This window comes from Canis lupus, chromosome 26 (genome assembly GCF_011100685.1).
Source record: "Canis lupus familiaris isolate Mischka breed German Shepherd chromosome 26, alternate assembly UU_Cfam_GSD_1.0, whole genome shotgun sequence".
NCBI classification, from domain to species: Eukaryota; Metazoa; Chordata; class Mammalia; order Carnivora; family Canidae; genus Canis; species Canis lupus.
Genome location: NC_049247.1, coordinates 20,466,291 through 20,486,329, shown reverse-complemented (window position 1 = coordinate 20,486,329; position 20,039 = coordinate 20,466,291). Strand labels below are relative to the sequence as shown.

General features: G+C 46.1%; 1 protein-coding gene across 1 annotated transcript in view; it reads right to left on the bottom strand.

Moving 5' to 3' along the window:
- Nucleotides 1–1,257: 1,257 nt before the first annotated feature.
- The window catches only part of SEZ6L (seizure related 6 homolog like), a 189,684-nt gene continuing 170,902 nt past the window's right edge, over nt 1,258–20,039 (bottom strand). Inside the window, exons 14-18 of the mRNA XM_038576092.1 lie at nt 16,383–16,577; nt 11,060–11,092; nt 9,083–9,197; nt 6,510–6,612; nt 1,258–4,577 (exon numbers count right to left, since the gene is read on the bottom strand). Of these exons, the coding sequence (XP_038432020.1) occupies nt 4,548–4,577; nt 6,510–6,612; nt 9,083–9,197; nt 11,060–11,092; nt 16,383–16,577 (476 nt within the window). The 3' untranslated portion in view covers nt 1,258–4,547. The remainder of the gene's footprint in view (nt 4,578–6,509; nt 6,613–9,082; nt 9,198–11,059; nt 11,093–16,382; nt 16,578–20,039) is intronic.

Genomic DNA, 20,039 nt, shown 5'->3' with positions numbered 1-20,039 from the left:
CAATAAAATGTGAGTAAAAATACGTATGGTCGATGTCATTCTCATGAGCTCTCAGGCGGAAATGAGGAGCATGTTCTTGGAAACGGAAATAAAGGTGATCTTTCTGTTAAAGTGGCATAGAACTTGGCTGAGCTATGTTCTAGTATTTTATAGGAAGGTAGAAGTTGGGAGCAATGAGATTGATGGTTAGCTGTGGAGATGTCAAGCCCTGCTCCTGTTGGAGGAGTGGCTTGATTCCTCCTGATGTCTTACAGTCAAAATGCAGAAGGAGAAGGAAGGATAGAAGAAGGATTGCTATGCAAACGGGAGTGGGATTTTGAAGATTTGGCAAATTCTCTGTCTATCCATGTTGCAAAGAATGAGAAAGCTTGATCTGAAGAGAACAGTGAAGGGCTGAACAACCAGGCTGATGAAGACTTCACAGGGAAGACTCATGAATTATCCAGCCATCTCTGCAGAAGCCAGGAATACAGATGGGATGAGACCAAACGGGACAGGGAAAATGGGATAGAGTGAAGGAAGGGCTGTGGCAGTTCTTGGATCCTACAGGATCCGCCCACACAGCTACTCAGCCATGGAAGTGCTATTCTTCAAGGAGAAGGAAGAAGGACCCTGGAGCTGATTCAGAGGTCATCACGGCGATCACTCCCACCGCTGGTCCAGGCGCAAGGCTGAATTATCCCTTTTTGGAATGGGGACATCCATCTTGTGCTTGTCCCATCATTGTATGGAAGGACATACTTTATTTAGTCCCATAGCTTCACAGCTAGAGGGGAATTTGCATTGGGGTGACCCATACCTGATTTCCATGATATTTATTCTTTTTTCAAATTTTATTTATTTATTTGAGAAAGAGAGAGAGAGAGAGAGAGAGAGAGAGAGAGAGAGAGAGGAGGGGCAGAGGGAGAAGGCTCTCCACAGGCTAGGAGGAGAGCTCTCGCCAGGAGCTAAATGACCAGCACCCTGGTCTTGGACTTCCAACCTCCCACACTATGAGAAATAACCTTCTGTTGTTTAAACCTCACATCTATGGCACTTTGTCGTGGCAGCCCATGATACAGTGTGTCTGATGATGGCAGCTGTCCTGTCTTGTTCCAAACATTGCTCTGATGTTCCCGGAACCACTCCGAAGTTGGCAGCCTGTCTTGTCAATCAAAGTGTCAGCAGGTGCACCCCAACCTAGTCCCCAGACACCAGAAACACCCCTCTCCCCTTGATGCCATCCCAGGAATATCTTTGCAACAAAAACCCCATAGATTTGCCTCTTTTTCATTTGTTTTATTAGCATCAATATATACAAAGTGGAAAATGACTTAACTCCATTATTCTAGCTTAGAAAGTTTGTTTTGCTTTTTATTCTGTTTGGGGATAAAATGAAAATGAAAATGTCCCAGAAGAAAGCCTACCTTTGCGGATGCTAGACAACTCCATAATATCTGACCTGGAATGACGCTCCCCTCCATGACTTCGCAAGGGCATAGGAAAGTCATACCCTTTGGATTTACCCCAAAGAAAGGTCATTTTTAGCCCAAGGCTCATGCTCAGCCTAAATCTACCCCTGTATTTGCCAAGTCACTTCTACTTATACAACCGTCCTAATCTTGTAGCCACTTTGCTTCCTGCCAGGCAGTTTCACAGTTTCCAAAGCTATCGGCCTGAGGTTCCGTAGGCTTTCCAGGGAGCTGGCTTCAAAAGATCATATTTAAAGCATGTCTATGGAACTAAGTAAGGATGGTCCTCAAGTTACGACCAGAATACTTATGTTGGCTAAATAATTCTACTCCTCCCTACCCCCTCCAAAAAAGCAAAAAGATGAGCTCCAAGCTGAAGAGGATCGAGAGTGTGCATTTTTAAAGCACAGAGCGGTAGCTGACAGATACAGCTTATATGAATTAGCATGTAATACACACCATCACATGCATTCTTTGAAGCTCGAAATCTCTGTAAACGTATTTCCCCACTGTTTTAAAAACAAAGAGTGGCTTGTAGGAAGGTTCAGTTGGGTTCTCGAGTTGCTCAAGATTGTATCCTGTTCAAAAATATTTAATCCCAATGGGTTTTAACATTGATCTTATAAAAACAGACACGTATGAGCTGAAATGAGATGCCCGGTATGTTTTTTGGCACTATTATCATGTTTTTACCTTTACATATTACAAATACACATTCAGATATCCTAAAAAGAAAAACAGACACCAATCTGTCTTTTCAATCACACTGTACATTGCCAAGCTCACACGATCCATCTTTAGGCGAAAATAAACTTTTAAAACATGTTATAGGTGCTGTACTACTAAGACAAAACAAAGACATTGGAATCTTAAAAAAAAACAAAACAAAAAACAAAAAACAAAAAAGAAAAAAAACAAAACCAAACAAACCCCAAAACAAAATGCCTTTTCTATCCCTCGAACAGCCAATAAGGATTCTTGGGCTGTGGCCTGGCCACTTTTAGGGAATAGGGTTAGAATAAAGATTTCATATTTTGTCAGTTTTGACGAAAGGCAAATGTTTAGTCTGCACGTAACCATAGCATGTTCTAAAATTAAACATCATTAATTAGAGTTCTTCATTCCACATGACTCGGGGTTAGGGTTAGAATAAGCATCAAATAGAAATAAAAGCAAAGACTGGATTCTGCTTTGAAAAAAAAAGTTATATTATTTGCATTGTTGGACCTTCTCTAAACATGACTTTGCTTACTAATGGTCTGGAACGATTCTCTTCTGGGTTCTTTTTGGTTTTGTTTTGTTTTGCATAAAATGGGGTGGGTTTTGGGTGGCTGGAAAGCAGCCTTCAATTATCTCTTGCTGTGCATCAGGAATGCGTGCCATAAGGATCATATAAACAGGATTCTTTTCTGGCAGAAGGAAAGTATTGGGGCTCAGATCCCTCAAGACTGAAGTCTGAACTTCTGGCCAGGGGGAGGCTCTATGTGTGTCAAAGCCAACTGCCCTACCCTGCTCCAGAGCTGCCTAGACAAGCTACCAAAATATGGACTCCCAGACATTCTCTCCATGGCATGGCTGCCAGAGAGGTCTTTTCTTGTTTGAAAATCAGCCAATGTCAAATAATTCTAGAGAGCCTGGGAGAGTGCCAAAGTGGGATGCAGAAGCACTAACCCTGCCTTCTCTGAGTCACCGGCCATCACTAGGGAGGTGACGGACCCAGGGAGGCAAATTTACTTTATGTGTGCTATTCCTTCCATGTATCCTCAACTCCTGCCTTTTCTTTCTACCTGTATTTAGAGAAGAATGTTCCTGAGAGCCACACACTCACCAGTCCCTCTGGGCTGGAGTGAAAGGACCCTGATAAAATCTGAGGATGCACATGGGATTAAGGAGGTTTATGACTTCCCTTCTGCCCTGAAACTCCTCCTTCTGTTCTCCCTGGGGTTCGAATTGTATGATGAGGACTGTGTAGTGGCTTTAAACCTACCTGTTCCCCACTCCTCTGCCCTTCCATGGTCAGCATGCACGCCAATGTGCAACATCTGGACAGAACTTCAGAGGACAGAAAAGCAGTTTCTTCTCATAGGACCCTCCCTTCTGAAATGCTTGATCGCAAAAATATTCTGACACCTTTTAGTGAAATGGTGCACGTGAGTCTCCCTTATTTTGAGGGCTCAGGTGTTTCAGTGCTCCAGGAAGACAAACCGAGCTCATCTCTGGATTTCAGGGCATGGCACCTCCCCCCCCGCCCAACACCAACCCTTGTAACTACGCAGGTGAAGCTCCCCGTGAGGATCTACTGTCACAGCTTGAGGGTGGCCTTGCTGAACAGAGCGATCAATTCTGGCCCTTGTAGCATCAATTACCTTCCCTTTCATTGTTGATGGCGTGTCAAAGGAAAGAACATTTTATTAACTTGATCCCCTGACTCGGTGTTTTCCCTCACCCTGCACTTCATCTGAGTTCTCCAACCTCTCATCTACACTGAAACATTTTGTGAGTCTGCCAGCATCCAGCGAGGCCAGGGTGGCAGATGAGCAAGCTCCTGGAGGGAGGGAGGGTATGGGGCAAGACCTGCCACAAGCTGAGAGCATTGGAAGAGCAAACCCGGGATTGGTTTTGGAGCAGACCTGTTCAAACTGAAGTCCGACCCAAGTCACTCCATCAAGAAATACCCTTTCCAACCTAATCTTGGGGCTTGGATTTGTCCTAAAAGCACCATGGGCATGGATCCCAAATGCGTGCAATTTGGTGCAGCCATAGCATGGCACGGCTGATGGAGAAACCCAGTTGCTCTTGTTTTTTTTTTCCCTTTGCTGCCATGTTGGTCATTTTGCAGGTCTTCCACCTGCCCTCAGAAATGAGACGGTCACACGGATTTGGCCACAGCTGCAACACCTCCAACCACACCTATTTTTGATTTTAAATATAATAAATACAGTGAAGAAAACAGCGAATCTTCAATAAAGAGTCTAAAGAAAAGACGGACAACATTCTGGGGTTTCAATCAAATGCCATGTGGTCTCTGGATGAATTTCTCGAGGAGGTTGTAGTTGAGTTCCTATCTGTGAGTTCCCCTCTCAAGCGTAGCTCTCTTTAAATGGAAACTTCATACTCCCTGGTTTCCTGCAAGAGACAGAAGCACAGATGGAGTCAGCCCTTGGGTGGTGGAGCCACAGGCAGAGCGTGGCTTGATAGCCGGTAGTCCCTGTGAGGAGGTGAAGAATGTGGAGAGCAGAGCAGAGTCACCTGGCCAACAACGTGCCAATCCCAGATGTGTGAGTGAGAACGGCCGAGCCAGGGCCATCCCCCAGCTGCAGCTGGCTGAAAACACCACCCCACAGACTTTTGAGCAAATTGCCCCTTGTTGCTATGAGTGACTGAGTTTCAGAATTATTTGTTACTCAGCTTTATCATAGTGCTGGGTAACTGACACATTATACTAATAAGTAGTAATAAGATCTAGTTTCTTAAAACAGGGGGTCATAGGGGAAGGGAGGGAAAAAGAAAATAAGACAAAATCAGAGAGAGAGAGACGAATCATAAGAGACTCTTAGGAAACAAACAGGGGTGCTGGAGGGGAGTTAAGGGGGGATGGGTAACTGGGTGATGGGTATTAAGGAGAGCACTTGATGTACTGAGCACTGGGTACTATATGCAACTGATGAATTACTGAACTCTACATCTGAAACTAATGATACACTGTATGTTAACTAATTGAATTTAAATAAAAGAAGTTAAAAAAGAGATGTAGTTTCTGAAGTGCTCTTTTTTTTTTTTTTAATCAGCTTCACCTTCTTTTCAGATTTGGAAACACAGTATACAGAATATAAAATAACATACGATGTCTTCTTAGCGGTGCCATATCTAAAATGACCACGACATGTGGGTGGCATCCACTTCATTTTCTCCAATATTCATCAAGGGTGAATAATATTCTCCAGGCCTCCAAGTTAGAGGAACAGGGAGATATAAGAAGGCAGAGGCTTGGCCCCAGAAGAGGTCATTGTCACATGCTTTAGTGGAGGTCTACTGTTGCTGCTGGGTCAGCACAAGTAAGTAAGCGTATCAATGGTGGATGGGAATGTGGAGGGAAGACTCGAAGGTAGCGCCCCCCTCCCCCGCCCGCTCTCACCTCCTGGTGATTACCTTCTTGCATGATCCCCTTTCCAAAAGTGTGGGGAGGATCCCAAATGTGCTAGGATGTCTTGGCCATGTGTCTTAGTGCCCTGACCAAATTTTTCATGGTCCTTAAACTGATGATTTGTTATAACCATCCCACTGGCATATTTGTTTGAGGTTCAAGGGAGGCGGGTAATAGAATGACTAACGGCATCAGTTTGAATTTGTATCCTGGCTCCAGGCTGTGCTTTAGGCTGCACAGCCTTGGCTGAATCATTTTTTTCGTCTCTCTGACCCTCAGTATCGTCATCAGTCAATCAGCAGTAACTGCAGAACGTATGACGGAGTTGCAGGGATTCAGGGAACTTCTGGGTTTAAGATGCCCAGCTCGTGGTACATTTTCTTGTTATCATTACTCAGCTCTGTCTCCTTTGGAAGACTATAAGCTCATTAATGGCTGGACCAGTCTGTCTGGTTCACGACTGCGTCTCTGGGTAGCTCAACACGAAGTCTGCACCTGAGTGTGTTGGAATGTTACGTGCTGCCGTTCAATACAGAGTGGAGTTCAGTCATCTGGGGGATGCCACCCACTGCCACCAGCCTCTTGGGGGGGGGTGTGGGTTCTGGCCCATATCGGCTGTCTCTCCTTGGGTCTTTCTTTGGTGCAGCCCCTTCTTTCTGTGATCGTTCTGCCCAGAGTGATTGGTCATCCAGGCTTGTCATGGGCAAGCAGAGAGACCTGGGTTCCTCCAGCGGTTACCCCCCCAGCGGTCATGGTGGGGATGGGACAGGACCACTGGCCATGCCTTTCTGCCAGGGGCATTGTGAGCAAGAGGAAAGGAAACTTTCAGTTTTGATGTCAGTGCATTCAGAGCAGACAGAGAGGGAGGCACTGGATGGGCGGGTGGGGGGCATGGAGAAAAGAGACCAACTCACCCCTGTCTCATAAATGGGGTTGTCAAACTCGGTTTCCACGGTGATCTGGCTGTAGGGGTGTGAGTACATCAGAGGCAGGCGGAGGCTGGAGTAATAGCGACATCTGGAGAAGGGAGAGCAAAGGAGAGAGGAGTCACTAGTCCCAGAGCGGGAGACATCATGCAACACCTAAGAGGAACAGCTGGTCGGGGCCCCTTACACAAATGCCAAGGAGCGGTGTGGGAACAGCCTCTCATGGTGAGGATCCACATTGATAAGCTCTGAAATCATGACTGCCCTCAACTTTTAAAAAACTTTTTATTTATTTATCCATGAGAGACACACAGAGAGAGGCAGAGATGCAGGCAGAGGGAGAAGCAGGCTCCCTGAGGGGAGCCCAATGTGGGACTCGATCCCGTGACCCCAGGATCTCCCTGGGCTGCAGGCAGATGCTCAACCACTGAGCCACCCAGGCGTCCCTGCCCTCAACTTCTAACCCAGTCACTGACAACTAAGGCCTCAGTACCTCCCTTACTGGGGAGGAGTGGAGCCCAGCTGGTTTTCACCTGGAAGGTGATTCGAGCCCCTCTTTCATGTAGGGTGACAACGGCAATAATGAGCATTTACTGAGCACCTACTATGTACTGTGTTGCCTCAGAGAATCCTTCTCTGACAACCTATTTAAAAAGTGGTTCTTCTATTACCATACCCTATCTCTCTCCTTCGTTATGCTCTTCAGTGTGTTATATATAATTTGTATATTTCTGGGGCTCCCAGGTGCCTCAGTGGTTGGGCATCTGTCTTTGGCTCAGGTCATGATCCTGTGGTCTTGGGATTGAGTCCTGTATCAGGCTCCCCGCAGAGAGCCTGCTTCTCCCTCTGCCTGTGTCTCTGCCTCTCTCTGTGTGTCTCTCATGAATAAATAAATAAGATCTTTAAAAAAATGTGTATTTCTCCTGTCCCCCTACAATCTTGTGGGCTCCACAAAAAATGGAAAAAATGATATTGGGCAGATGCCTGCCTCAGGACCTTTGCACATACCGTTTATCTGCCTAGAATCCTCCTCTTCCAGGTATTTGCATAAGTTACTTGTTATTGGTTTTAAGTCCTTCCTCAGCTGTCATTTCCAGTGAGGAGTCCTCTTTGAAAGTTGATCACTACCTCTACTCCAGTTCCCTTTTGCTCTCTTCACAGCTTTCTTTTCCCCCTGCATTTACCACCTCCTAATGTACACAGTTAATCCTTGAACAGCACGGGTCTACTTATATTCAGGTGCAGGTCCACTTATATGTGGATTTTTTGGATAATATACTACACTCCTGCAGGTGTATTTTCTCTTCCTCTTGATTTCCTTTTTCTTTTTAAAAAATATTTTATTTCTATATTAGAGAGAGAGAGAGAGAGAGAGAGAGCACAAGTCGAGGAGGGAGAGGCAGAGCGAGAGGGAGAAGCAGACTTCCCACTGAGCAGGGAGCCTGATGTGGGACTCAATCCCAGGACCCCAGGATCATGACTTGAGCTGAAGGCAGACAATTAACCAAATGAGCTACTCAGGCGCCCCCCCCACTTATGATTTTCTTAATAACAATCACTTTTCTTTAGCTTACTTCATTGTAAGAATATGGTATTGGGGTGCCTAGGTGGCTCAATCAGTTGAGTGTCTGACTCTTAATTTCGGCTCAGGTCATGATCTCAGGGTGTGGGGAGTCCGTGCTGGGCATGGGGCCTGCTGGGAATTCTCTCTCTCTCCCTCTGCCCCCATCCCCCCATGCTCACACTCTCTCTTGCTCTCAAAAAAAATATGGTATATAATACATGTAACACAAAAAATATATGTTAACTGACTGTTGATGTTATCGGTAAGCCTTTTGTCAATGGTAGGCTCTTGGTAGTGAAGTTTTCAGGGAGTCAAAAGTTAAATATGCAGATTTTCAACTCACTTGGTGTCTGTGCCCCTAACTCTTGTGTTGTTCAGGGATCAACTGTTACTTTTTGAATGTACTTTACTTGTCTATCTTCTTCCCATTAGAACCTGGGCCCCACATACCAATGATCTCCTTCTGCTTTGTTCACAGTGATGTTCCTAGAAACGTCCCCCCCAAAAAAACCTTCCCAGCACATAGTAGGTGTTCAATAATTGTGAATTTGAATGAATTAGTGAATATCCTAGCCATGGCTTACTATTTTCCTTCCTTACTGCTGGCAAGTTCCAGGATCCTCAACAGGCAGGACAATGTCCGGTATGTGTTAGATGGTCCACACTTTTGTGGAGTAAGTGAATGAATGAATGAATGAGTGAATGGAATCAATGTCAGTGTGTGCCTGGCAATGCAAAATGCTGTCTGTCCCACTAAACCACAGCTCCTTGAGCTCAGGGGTAGGGCCTGCTTATCTGCTGCTGCATCCTCAGCCCTCCTGCCTCGGAGGGGTGGGCGGTGCTCAGTAGGAGTATTTCTCCCAGAGCTGAGTTGAATCACATCATCTACAGGCACACCAATGCCACCAGCCCCAAGCTACAGATGGAGAGCCTGTCTCCCAGTGCACTGGCCATTGAGTGGATGGCAGCCCCCCACCCCTGCCCGGAAGCCCCCTACCTGGTGATATAAATGTAGGCTCCTCCCAGCAGTAAGGAGATGATGAGGACTGGGATGAAGATAGCCAGTGCCATATTTCCTCCTTCCAGCGATGTCTCTGCTGCCGCTTCTGCTACTGAACACAGAAGCCAGTGAAGCCCTCAGAGTCTCATGCCCTCAGGCCGCCTAGGTACCTGGCTCCCAGGTGAGCACCTGCCTTTCCAGTTCTGCACTCATCAAAGAGCTGGTTGGCATCAAAAGCCTTAGCTGTTGGGCAACCATCCCCAGAGGGGAGAAGAGGCAGAGAGTAGAGCAAATGGGACGGTTCTTTGCAGCGAAGCCCAGATCCATCCTTGGGTGGGGTGGTCATGGGCTACCAAGAATTACTCTTTGAACTCCTGGTGATACCATGCCCATTTGAGGGGGGTGTGGCTGCAGTTGAAATCTGGTTAAAATCCAATTCAAGGAGAGACTTGGAGAAAATGTCATATGTACTAACTGGAGAAGGCACATTTGTTCGATATTCCATGGGTAAGAGGGAGCTTGTTGCACCCAGACTGGCAGGTGCCTCCCAGAGCAGCTCTATCAGACCCTCCAGGAGAGGATGCTGCACCCCCCAATGACACCCCAACTCTGAAGACCCAGTTTTGATTCTCAGAGGCTATGGTCGCACCATCTTGGCTTCGCCCAGATCCTCCCACTGCCTCCCATTGGTTTGTGGAAATTGTAAGAACTATAATAGCTGTTGGGGGGTTCTGGAGGCATCTTCCCGGCGCAGCTTGAAGGGAGACCCTGCATCTCCTCCAGACATTCCTACTCAGGTTTTCTCTGCCATTTCTCCATGGCCACGGCCAGCAGAGCTCGGCTGTACGCCAATCTATAATCCATTAACTGCCACTCTATGGAGTCTGAAAAAATCGATGCTAACCCATGGCAAATGCATGAGCACAAAACATTACGCTGGCACTCATAATCTCTGAGCAACCTAGGCCTTTGAGACATTCTCATGGTTCATTGGTCTCCAAAAGGCAGCAAAGGGATGGCCTGAATAGACGCTAATGCCACGAAATGCCCCCTCTTTTCCCTGCAGAGTCGCTAATACACGCTCCTCCTCTGCGCTTACACTTGAGCCCTGGCTCTGCCTGTTGGTATTAAAATGTCATCGGTTGCAAAGGAGAGCAGCTAATGACACGTAATTCGCATAGCCCCACATTCAGAGTGAATGATTTATTGTCAGAAAGCTAAGTGACTCCAAAAATAATAATAAAAACTGCTTCATTGGTTATAACTTTTTAAAAATAAAAATGAAACAAAAATACATAAATATTTCATGACACCACAGCCTGGGCGAGTGGTTTGGTACCAAAGTGAATGGAGGTTATACAGAATGCGGAGTGTTTTATGTAGGGAAGGGGTGGCAAGGAAAAGGAAACACAAAATAAAAACCGAAACAAAATCCTGGCCAGCTTTTACTGTCTGTTCCCCATAAATAATTATCACCTGGGAGTTCCTAATAGGAGGAGAACAGAAAGCAAGGAGGATACAGGGACAGGTATTTGGGGAAAGAGAAAGACCAAGGAAGAAATGGACCACAGAGCATCCCCCCCGGCAGAACTCTCCCCCGTGAAGCCAGGGGGGTGCTCGGCATGGAAGGTGAGGCATCGCTAGACTTACTTTCTCCAAACAACACCACGTGGGTGAAAATTGGTGTAGTGGGGTTGTGCCTTTCTCAGGCATGTGCACCCTCAGATTTTTTTTTTTTTACCCCAAGAACAGAACGGCTGGAAAATCTCTTTCAGGTCATAGTTAGGACCCTAGGTTACAAATTCAGTGGTTTGTTCCTTTTAAAATGTTTTATTTTGAAATTATCTTCGGTAGTGAGAAGACGGAATTTCTGCTTATTTTTTTAGCACCTGGAGAAGGACATGCAAGGACCTGCCCTTGTTTTCTGCTATTAGCTTGATTTATTGGATTTTTTTTTTTCATTACGGAACTCACCTTCTAATGCGTGTTCAAAGCTGTCTTGATTAACTGAAAGGGAAATTGGAAGCATTGGTTAATGTCGAGTGAATCCACTCTGCATGAAATGGAGCCAAAAAATTAGGAGCAAAAGCCTGTGCTACGTTTTGCTGAAGTTAGTGCTCGGCTTTGATTTATCTTGGGTTCCTGGAATTAGTGGGAGTGCCTGGACATATTCCTTTCCTAGGTTCCTGAGAGATCATGACATAGATAGGAAAGAAACAAGGACAGCAATAGTCACTGTGATTAATTACTGAACACTCACCATATGTCAGATACTGTGCCAAGAGCTTTATGTATGTATTTGCTCATTTACTCCCACAACAATCTCACTAGGTAGATACTATCATCATCCCCATTTTACAGACAAACAAACAGGGGTTCAGAGAAGTGAAGCAACTTCTCTGACCTCACACAACTTCTGAGGGACGAAGGCAGCTCTAAACCCAGACTGCTCGACTTTCTCCAGACTCTGCTCTTAATTACGTAGTTCTGCTCGTTTTCATTGTTCTCTATGTAGGACAAAAGTTGATGAACAGTGAGGCTCACGATAAAGCCCCAAATTCAAAATCCAGCCAGAGCTGAAACTGTTTTCCTGCTTTGAAACATGTGTTTATATGAACCTTTCTGGTTTCACTTCTATTCTGTATTTAATTTGACTATTATTTGTATTCCCTGTATAACAATTTCCATTCCTGCCACAGACTAGAACTCTCTGGAAGTCATTCACTTCCTCATATTCCCTATAAAATGTCTCTGGAAGTTCAAGATGATGGGACTGGCATTTCCAGGCTTTGGCACCAAAGACAACATGGTAGCTGAGCACAAAAATATACCCACACGGATGGGTTTCAAAGATGCAAAACCTCAGATGCTTAGACAAACAGACTGCATTATAAGGGGGTGGCAGGGGACAGCCACCAAAGGCCCAGCTGTATTCATGTCCTAATACTAAGACTTCCTAATTTGTGCCTTGGTCAACGTCATTCTTTGACATTGGTCATCAACATGTGATGCCAAAAGAATGAGTTGAAAAGCTAGGTTTCTAACTAACTAAACCACAGATTATCTCTGGAGCTAGGGCATCAGGAAAATGGAGAGATTGAGACAGATACTTCCCACCTAGATATGAGTGGGACTTTGGTTGCGTGTCTGGGAGTGTGTGAACTCCTGCTAAATCTCGGAGCCAGAAGAGAGCCTTGAAACTTGTGTCCCTTGGAGTGTGGTCAGTAGCGCCCTGGTGCACATGATAAAATGCAGCCTCCCGGGCCCTGTCTTTTATTTCACACAAAGAGAAACCAAGATCAGGGAGGGAAGGTAGCTCGTCCACGGTCATGCAGGTGGTCCACAGCCCGGCAGGCTGAAGCCTGGGGTCGCTGAGTCCCAGTCAGGTGTCCTTACATTGGAGCTTGGTCACTTTGCCAACTCCAGACCACAAAGCCATGCACCCTATTTTTTTTTTTTTGGAAGAGTAAGTGATTTGTCATTTCCTTACAAAGTGATGGGGTCTCAGGACTAGCAGTGGAAGGAAGAGGAAGATGAAAGCATCCCCCAAGATCCCTTCCTGCCAGAAACTCTATCATGCCTGAGGAAGAAAGTGAGGGGCAGAGAGCCACTCACTTGCTGGAGCTTCAAGGTCTCTCCTATCTTAGAACATAGAAGTTTCAGGGATGCGATACTGAGCATCTTTGATCCTTGTCTCATGTGTATTTTCGGATGGCAGTTCGGATGGCATCGGATTGGCAACATCAAAAAAAATTGATAACATCTAGCACTGGCAAGGATGTGGGGGTTAAAGGACATTATCACACATTATTGGGGCAGTTGGAGCATGAATCCCTACAGTTGTGGAAAAGAATCTGGCGAAGTCCACACGAACTCAGCATCCACAGATCTTTGTCCACACCATCAATCCCACTTGGAGGAATCAGTCCTATCTGATGAGAAACGTCAGCACCCAAAGATTCACGGGCAAGGAGATTTCTGGGAGGAACTGAGACAAAACAAGCAAGAAATCGGAAAAGAGCCAGTAGATCCATCCACAGAGGAAGGACCGGATGCATGAGGCTGTGGAATGCCGGGCGGCAATTAATAAGATAAGGCTGAGCTCCATTTTTTTCTTCTTTCCAACTTGACAGATGGGTTGTGATAAATGGGGAAAAGCGAAACACAGAATATGTCTGGTATGAGGCGTTTGTACTTGGCAGCAAACAAACACATCCCACCCCCTCTTTGCAGCCTTGTCTACTCGTGGCAGTCCACTCACGGTGATCAGTACCGGCTTCCCGGGAGGAATGGAAATGATGGAGAATGGAAGGAAAAAGCCCCCAGTGCCTCCTTGGCAACTCCGGGTCCCTCTACTTTTGCATGAGACACCTTTCGCAGCTAATCCAAAAAGGAATAGAAACAATCAGGGAGCAGATCGTGCATAGAAGTAAAAAATGGCCCTTCCATGGTATCCTTACTTAGATTTCTTTTTTTTTTAATTTTATTTATCCATGAGAGACACAGAGAGAGGCAGAGACACAGGCAGAGGGAGCAGCAGGCTCCCTGCAGGGAGCCCAATGTGGGACTCGATCCCAGGACTCCAGGATCATGCCCTGGGTCAAAGGCAGATACTCAACCACTGAGCCACCCAGGTGTCCCCTTACTTAGATTTCTTAAAAACAAACCCTACCAATTTCCCTCCATGCAGAACACTTACCCACAACATCAGATCAACTTCTATTAACATCCATGTAGCAGTTAGAATGCTTACAGGGAATCTTTCCCCGGGGAAAACATCCCAATGTTTGAACCCTACAAAGCAGATTTCCTGTGCTATCAAAAAAAAAAAAATTCAAACACAGGGCTGGACTTTGTCAAAAACTATGGCAACGAAGAGGAAGATGGCAGTTGTCTTAAATCTCAGTTGGCAATTTCTTATTTTTCTCTGCATTTCAACAGGATCCCTTGTCCTCTTATTAAGAACTACTTCTATATGGTCTTTGACCTCACAGGACGGGTCACTGCTTGATTGGAGGTGAGAATACACAGCACTTCTATGCCAGTGTTTCCCGCACTTGCCTGATGCTAAGACTCACTGCTGGTGCCAGTGACATCGGTCCCCTGGCACCTGCCCTAGACCTCGTGAACAGCATCTGCCCTCCAGGGGCCCAGACACCTGTTTGTATTTATACCCTACATTTGGAAACCACTGCCGTAAGTGGTTCTCAAATTTAAAGTGCATTTGAGCAACCCAGGGCTTGTTAAACTGCTGATTTCAGGGTTCTACTCCTGAATCAGTGCTCCTAATTTTATAGATCTGGGGTAGTAGATTCAAGAATGTGTTTCAAATAAACAGTCTGGGTGATTCTAATTCTGAAGTGACTGGCAGGTTGGAGGCTACCAGCCTAAACAGCTCTGCAGTCTACCCTGCAGGCAGCCCGCTGGGGAAGAGGCAGGGAATTTACAATCAGGAGATGTGGGTTCAAATCCTAGATTTGTCGTGTAACAGCTGTGTGGCTCTGGGAAAGTCACTTAACTTCTCTGAGCCTCTCCTTTTGTAACTGTAAAATGGGTAAGATGCCTTATCTATCTTAAAGTGTGGTCCTGAAGTTTAAGTGAGACAATTCAGGGAAAAAATACATTTAAAAAACGGAGGTAAATTTCACATAATATAAAATTAACCATTTGGTGGCATTTAGTACATTCACGATGTTGGAAAAAATACATTTAAAAAACGGAGGTAAATTTCACATAATATAAAATTAACCATTTGGTGGCATTTAGTACGTTCACGATGTGGTGGCATTTAGCCATCACTTCTATCTAGTTCCAGAACATTTTCATCACCCCTAAGAGGAAACCTTGTACCAACAAAGTAGTTACTTGTTTTTCCCCTGGCCCTATGATAGCCACCAATCTGCTTCTTGTCTCTATGGGTTTACTGGTTTGGGATATCTCATATAAATGGAATCATAGGATATGTGATCTGGCTTCTTTCCCATAGCGTTATGTTTTTTTTTTTTTAAGATGTAAAAAATTTGTTAATGAGACACACACACACAGAGAGAGAGAGAGAGAGAGAGAGAGAGAGAGAGAGAGAGGCAGAGACATAGGCAGAGGGAGAAGCAGGCTTCATGCAGGGACCCCTACGCGGGACTCGATCCCGGGACAGATCATGCTCTGGGCCGAAGGCAGGCACTTGACCGCTGAGCCACCCAGGCGTCCCAGCGTTATGTTTTCAAGGTCCATTCAGGCTGTGGCAGGTGTCCACACTCTGTTCCTTTTCAGAGCTGAATAATATTCCCGTGTGGTTACGCTACATTTTATTTATCCATCCCCCAGTTGTTGGACATTTGGATAGTTCCCACCTTTTGTGAGCAACGCTGCTATGAATATTCATGCACAAGTGCTGGTGTGAATACTTGTTTGCAATTATTTTGCGCATCTACCTAGGAGTAGAAGTGCTGGTCGGAGAGCATTTGTAAGGCTTAATGCTGATGTTCATGATAAAGCATTTGGGGAATCCATTGAAGTTATGGGTTCCCAGGTAGAAATGTAAAACTCCATGATGCCTCTGTCCCTGCTGGGGAGAGAATTCAGAGCTTTCTGACTCTTTCTCAAAGGGGATTAATGCCATAAAAGGTTCGATGCCTAAAGCATCAACTGCATTTAGGATATTGTTATTAATCGCACACTTCAAAGACCCAGATAAATGGATCCAAATCTCACTGGGTATGTCAAAACTTAATTTCAATGATGAGTGTCTCACTGATTCTAAAATACATTTTCCCTCTTTACCATCTCCCAGATGGGAGGGGGAAGAGGTCTTGCAACCGATGGCGTGTTAACCCGCTGTCAGCAGGTGGCGCTCACACTGCCTGTGTGCGAGCCATCCTCCAGCGCCCCATCTTCAGTGTCTGGAGAGGCTGTGAGCAGCTGGAGAGGCCACCCCAGAGGCAACAGGGGAGCAGTCGTAACCCTTGGGAACCAGGTAGTTGTGAAAACGGGGTGCAGGAGGGGCGGGATGTTTAAGCCATGTAGCTGTACCAGGAGTCAAAAGCAGAATGGCTCTCCATGACAAAACTCTAAGCTTGAAACACAGCTTTTAGTAAGTAAAAATAAAAATACTAAGCCAGGAGAAGGCATGGTGCCATTGCTTAATTGGCAGCAGTTTTTTTTTTTTTTTTTGGTCTTTTTTAGCGGTGCAGAAAATAATGGCAGTATCTTAGATTTAATGAGAATAGTAACAAGAAGCCAGGCCTGACATCCATCTCTTGGTCCCTCCACCCCCAGGGTCACGGACAGGTTTCTTTACCTTTACAAACGGGCAGTGGCCCGTTCCAGTGGGATGGCTGTCCCAGGATGCATCGGATGGTCACTTCGCCCATGAGCTCAAAGCCTTCGTAGCACATGAAGGTGAGGGACTCTCCTGGCAGGTAGAGCCGCTTGTACAGGATCTGGTACCCGTTTTCAGGTAAGCCGGGGTTGTCGCATGCCAGGGACTCCTCCGCTGAAATGCAAGCCCAGAACAGCTCTGATGAGATCATGCAAATCTTGGGGGACTCCCACTCCCAGCCTGTCTGATCTGGCTTTGGCCAGCCTCGCCAGTACCATCTGTGTTCCCCTCACCTCCAGCGGTTTCCCATTCCTCAGACTCACCTCCCTGTCTCCCACCTATGGGTGCACATTACACATGGGTACAGTTGAATGTCCTGGGCTATGGAATCTGGGTTCAAATCTAGGTTATACTACATACTCGCTGTGTGACCTCCAGCAAGGGCCACAACCTCTCTGAGCCTTGATTTTCCTCATCACTAAAATGGGAATAATAGTAGTATCTTTGTCCTGGGGCTTTGGAAGATGAAATTAGATCCTGAGTATAAAGTGTTTAGCATGTTCTTGGCAGGTCATGGCAGTGTTGTTAAATTATGAAATGTTCCTCTTGCTCCTCAACTTACACCTTACCTGCCCACCTGGCCTGGACAAGTCTGGTCTTTCAATACTCAGTCCTTATTCCTCCACCTCCAAGGAGTTTTCCCAGGTGCCCTCCATCCCTCATAGAGTCACTCATCTTCCTAGTTCTTCCTTCACCCCAGCACTAACCACGCTGTATTGTATTGAGTTATTTAATATCTGTTTTCCTCATGGGAGATGAATCTGTTAGGGTGTGCTTGAAGCCCAGGGTCTGCTCTGCAGTAGGACTATCATACACGATCCTAAATTATACAGTAGGAGCATCATAAAAGACATCTGGCAGCTTAAGACATACTGGAGAGTTGAGCCCATTTCCGGTTTAGCCTATTCCAGGCTCTGGACCCCATCTTTCCCGCCTGTTACATAACTGGATTGGACCAAGACCCCATCCTTAGCTGAAATGTGGCTGGGCGATGACATTCCCACTCCAAGGAGGTACCCAGACTTTGAAATAAGATCATCTAAGGCAGGTTCTCTCAACCTAGACGCTCCTGGCTTTTTGGGCCGGGTAATTCCTTGTGGTGGAGTCATCCGGTGCCTTGTAAGATGTTGAACCACATCCCTGGCCTCTATCCACTCGATGCCAGTGGCACCTGTCAGCTCTTGTGGGACAACCGAACATGCCTCCAGGAATTGCCATTGGCAAGTGTCTCCTGGGGAGCAGAGTCACCCCTGGCTGAGAACCACGGATCTCAGCTTTTAAACAATTCTGGTTGTAATCCTTGTGAAGTCATCCTGTTCTTCCTCGGGAATACAACTGAGTTGGACTGGAGGTCTTAGTAACAATCGCAAATCTACCCTCATTTCCATTTTCTTTTTTTTTTAAATATTTTATTTATTTATCTATGAGAGACACAGAGAGATGCAGAGAGAGAGGCAGAGACACAGGCAGAGGGAGAAGCAGGCTCCATGCAGGGAGCCTGACGTGGGACTCGATCCCAGGTCTCCAGGATCACGCCCCGGGCCGAAGGCAGCACCAAACCTCTAGGCCACCGGGGCTGCCCCTCATTTCCATTTTCCTCCCCAGGTCTCCCCTCTCCTTAACTATAGGGGGAAAATATTTTTGGAGCACATTTGAACAAAGTGTCAACATCAGGTTCCCCAGTTTATTGCTGTGAACGGTTTGTAAGATGCCCCATAAGTAGTGAAGCCTGAAACTGTGTGGTCATTAGCAACCAGTGTTATTTGAGCACTTACTGTATGCCACACACATGGTTATGAGCTTCTGTATTTATGGTCGCCACGGTCATCTTTTTTGATGAGGACGCTGGTTTGTCCCAAGTCACCCAGCTGGCAAGTGGCAGAGCTGAGATGCAAATACGGACCCCCTGGGTTTGAAGTCCGGTGCAGTTAATGTCTGTGGTAGTGGAGGCGGGGGCGGGGGGCCAAATCCCCTGGGCTGTGATGAATTCCTCTGAGCTATTGCTTTCTCAGAGACAGGAATTTCTAAATGAGGATGGGGCACCATGGGAGCCAAGGTGAGGCCGCTGGGGACGACACATCAAGCCACAGTCTGGCCATGTGGGCTCTGCCCCTGTCAGGAAATCTCCTATTAGTGGTGTTCTGAGGGCAGGGCTGCGATGAACCAGGGCCTCCTGGGGAATCCCTAAGGACCTCCCTGGGGAGTCACCCTTAAACCCTTCCTGAATTTGTAGGCTTTTCATCACTTTTGGTGGTGCAGTTTATGTCTCCTGGATGGGAGCCTCAGGAGTCAGGTACTACTTTTGTCACCATCAAAGAAGAGAAGTTGCAACAAATACCCCATTAGTACTGCCAACAATATCAATGACAGTAATAGTAGCAAGTACTGTGGTTTCTTGAGCCTGCTGGGCCTGAGGGCTGCAAAAACCCATTGGATACAATCCTGGCAAGGGAGTTATGTATTCAGTTCTATGAACAGATAGGGATCACTTCAATAAGCTGCCACAAGTGTTGTGATCGATGCAACTATAGGAGCCGTGGGAGCTTACAGGAAGAGAAACATGACCTAGCCTAGACAGTCAGGGAGGCCTTCCTAGAGGAGGTGACGCTGGGGATTCATTGTTATTTGCTTCACAGACCTGCCTTTCCTCCTCCCATCTCCAACAGACCCCAGGCTCCATGAGAATGTGGATTATGTCTGCTAATACACTGCTGTATTTTTAGGGCTTTGCACCACAGTTTCCAAACCATGTACCGAGGCACCCCGGGGTGCCACCATAAACAGCAGCCCGGTGAGATTTTTCAAAAATTTGAGGAGACAAAGGAACATCTCTCAGACCCATGTGAATGGTTCTCACATTAGACAGAACTACATTCCTTTTGATGATGCCCCAGCTTTGCAAAGCTGGGTTTTCTGCTAAAAAGAAAGAGCTCTGATAAAATCAATTGGAACAGAATGAAGGTGGCAGAGTCCAGTCTGATGCTGAAATCTGAGAAATTTGGCAGAGAGGCCAAGAGGCACCCACACCCCTGTAGCTGCGATTCTAGTTACTTAAGAATGCAATGAAAATCATGGGGTGTCTGGGGAGCTCAGTTGGTTGAGTCATCCAACTCTTGATTTCAGCTCAGGTCATGGTCTCAGGGTTGTGGGATCGAGCCCCACATCGGGGTCCCCGCTCAGTGTAAAGTCTGCTTGAGATTCTTTCCCTTTGCTCCTCCCCCTGCTCTCTCTCCTCTCTCTTTCTCTAAAATAAATACAATCTTTAAAACATGCAATAAAAAATAAAATCTTATAGTATGTGCACTACTTTTTCAGATGGCTACTAAGTCGTCAGGATATAGTTCCTTGTTAAGTTGTTTGGATATAACTACTTAACGAATGGGACTGTTACGTATTTTGGCCTAGGATATTTACCAAATAAATTCCTGAGATGCCAAGGGTACTGTGAGTTGAGAAAGTTTGGGCATGCCTGTGCCTGCATTTGGAAGCATTTTTTGAATAATTGAATGAGTTACTTCCAAATGCCCTGCTTGGTAGGAAGTATCATTTCTTTTTCACAGCTGAGGGCTTTGAAGC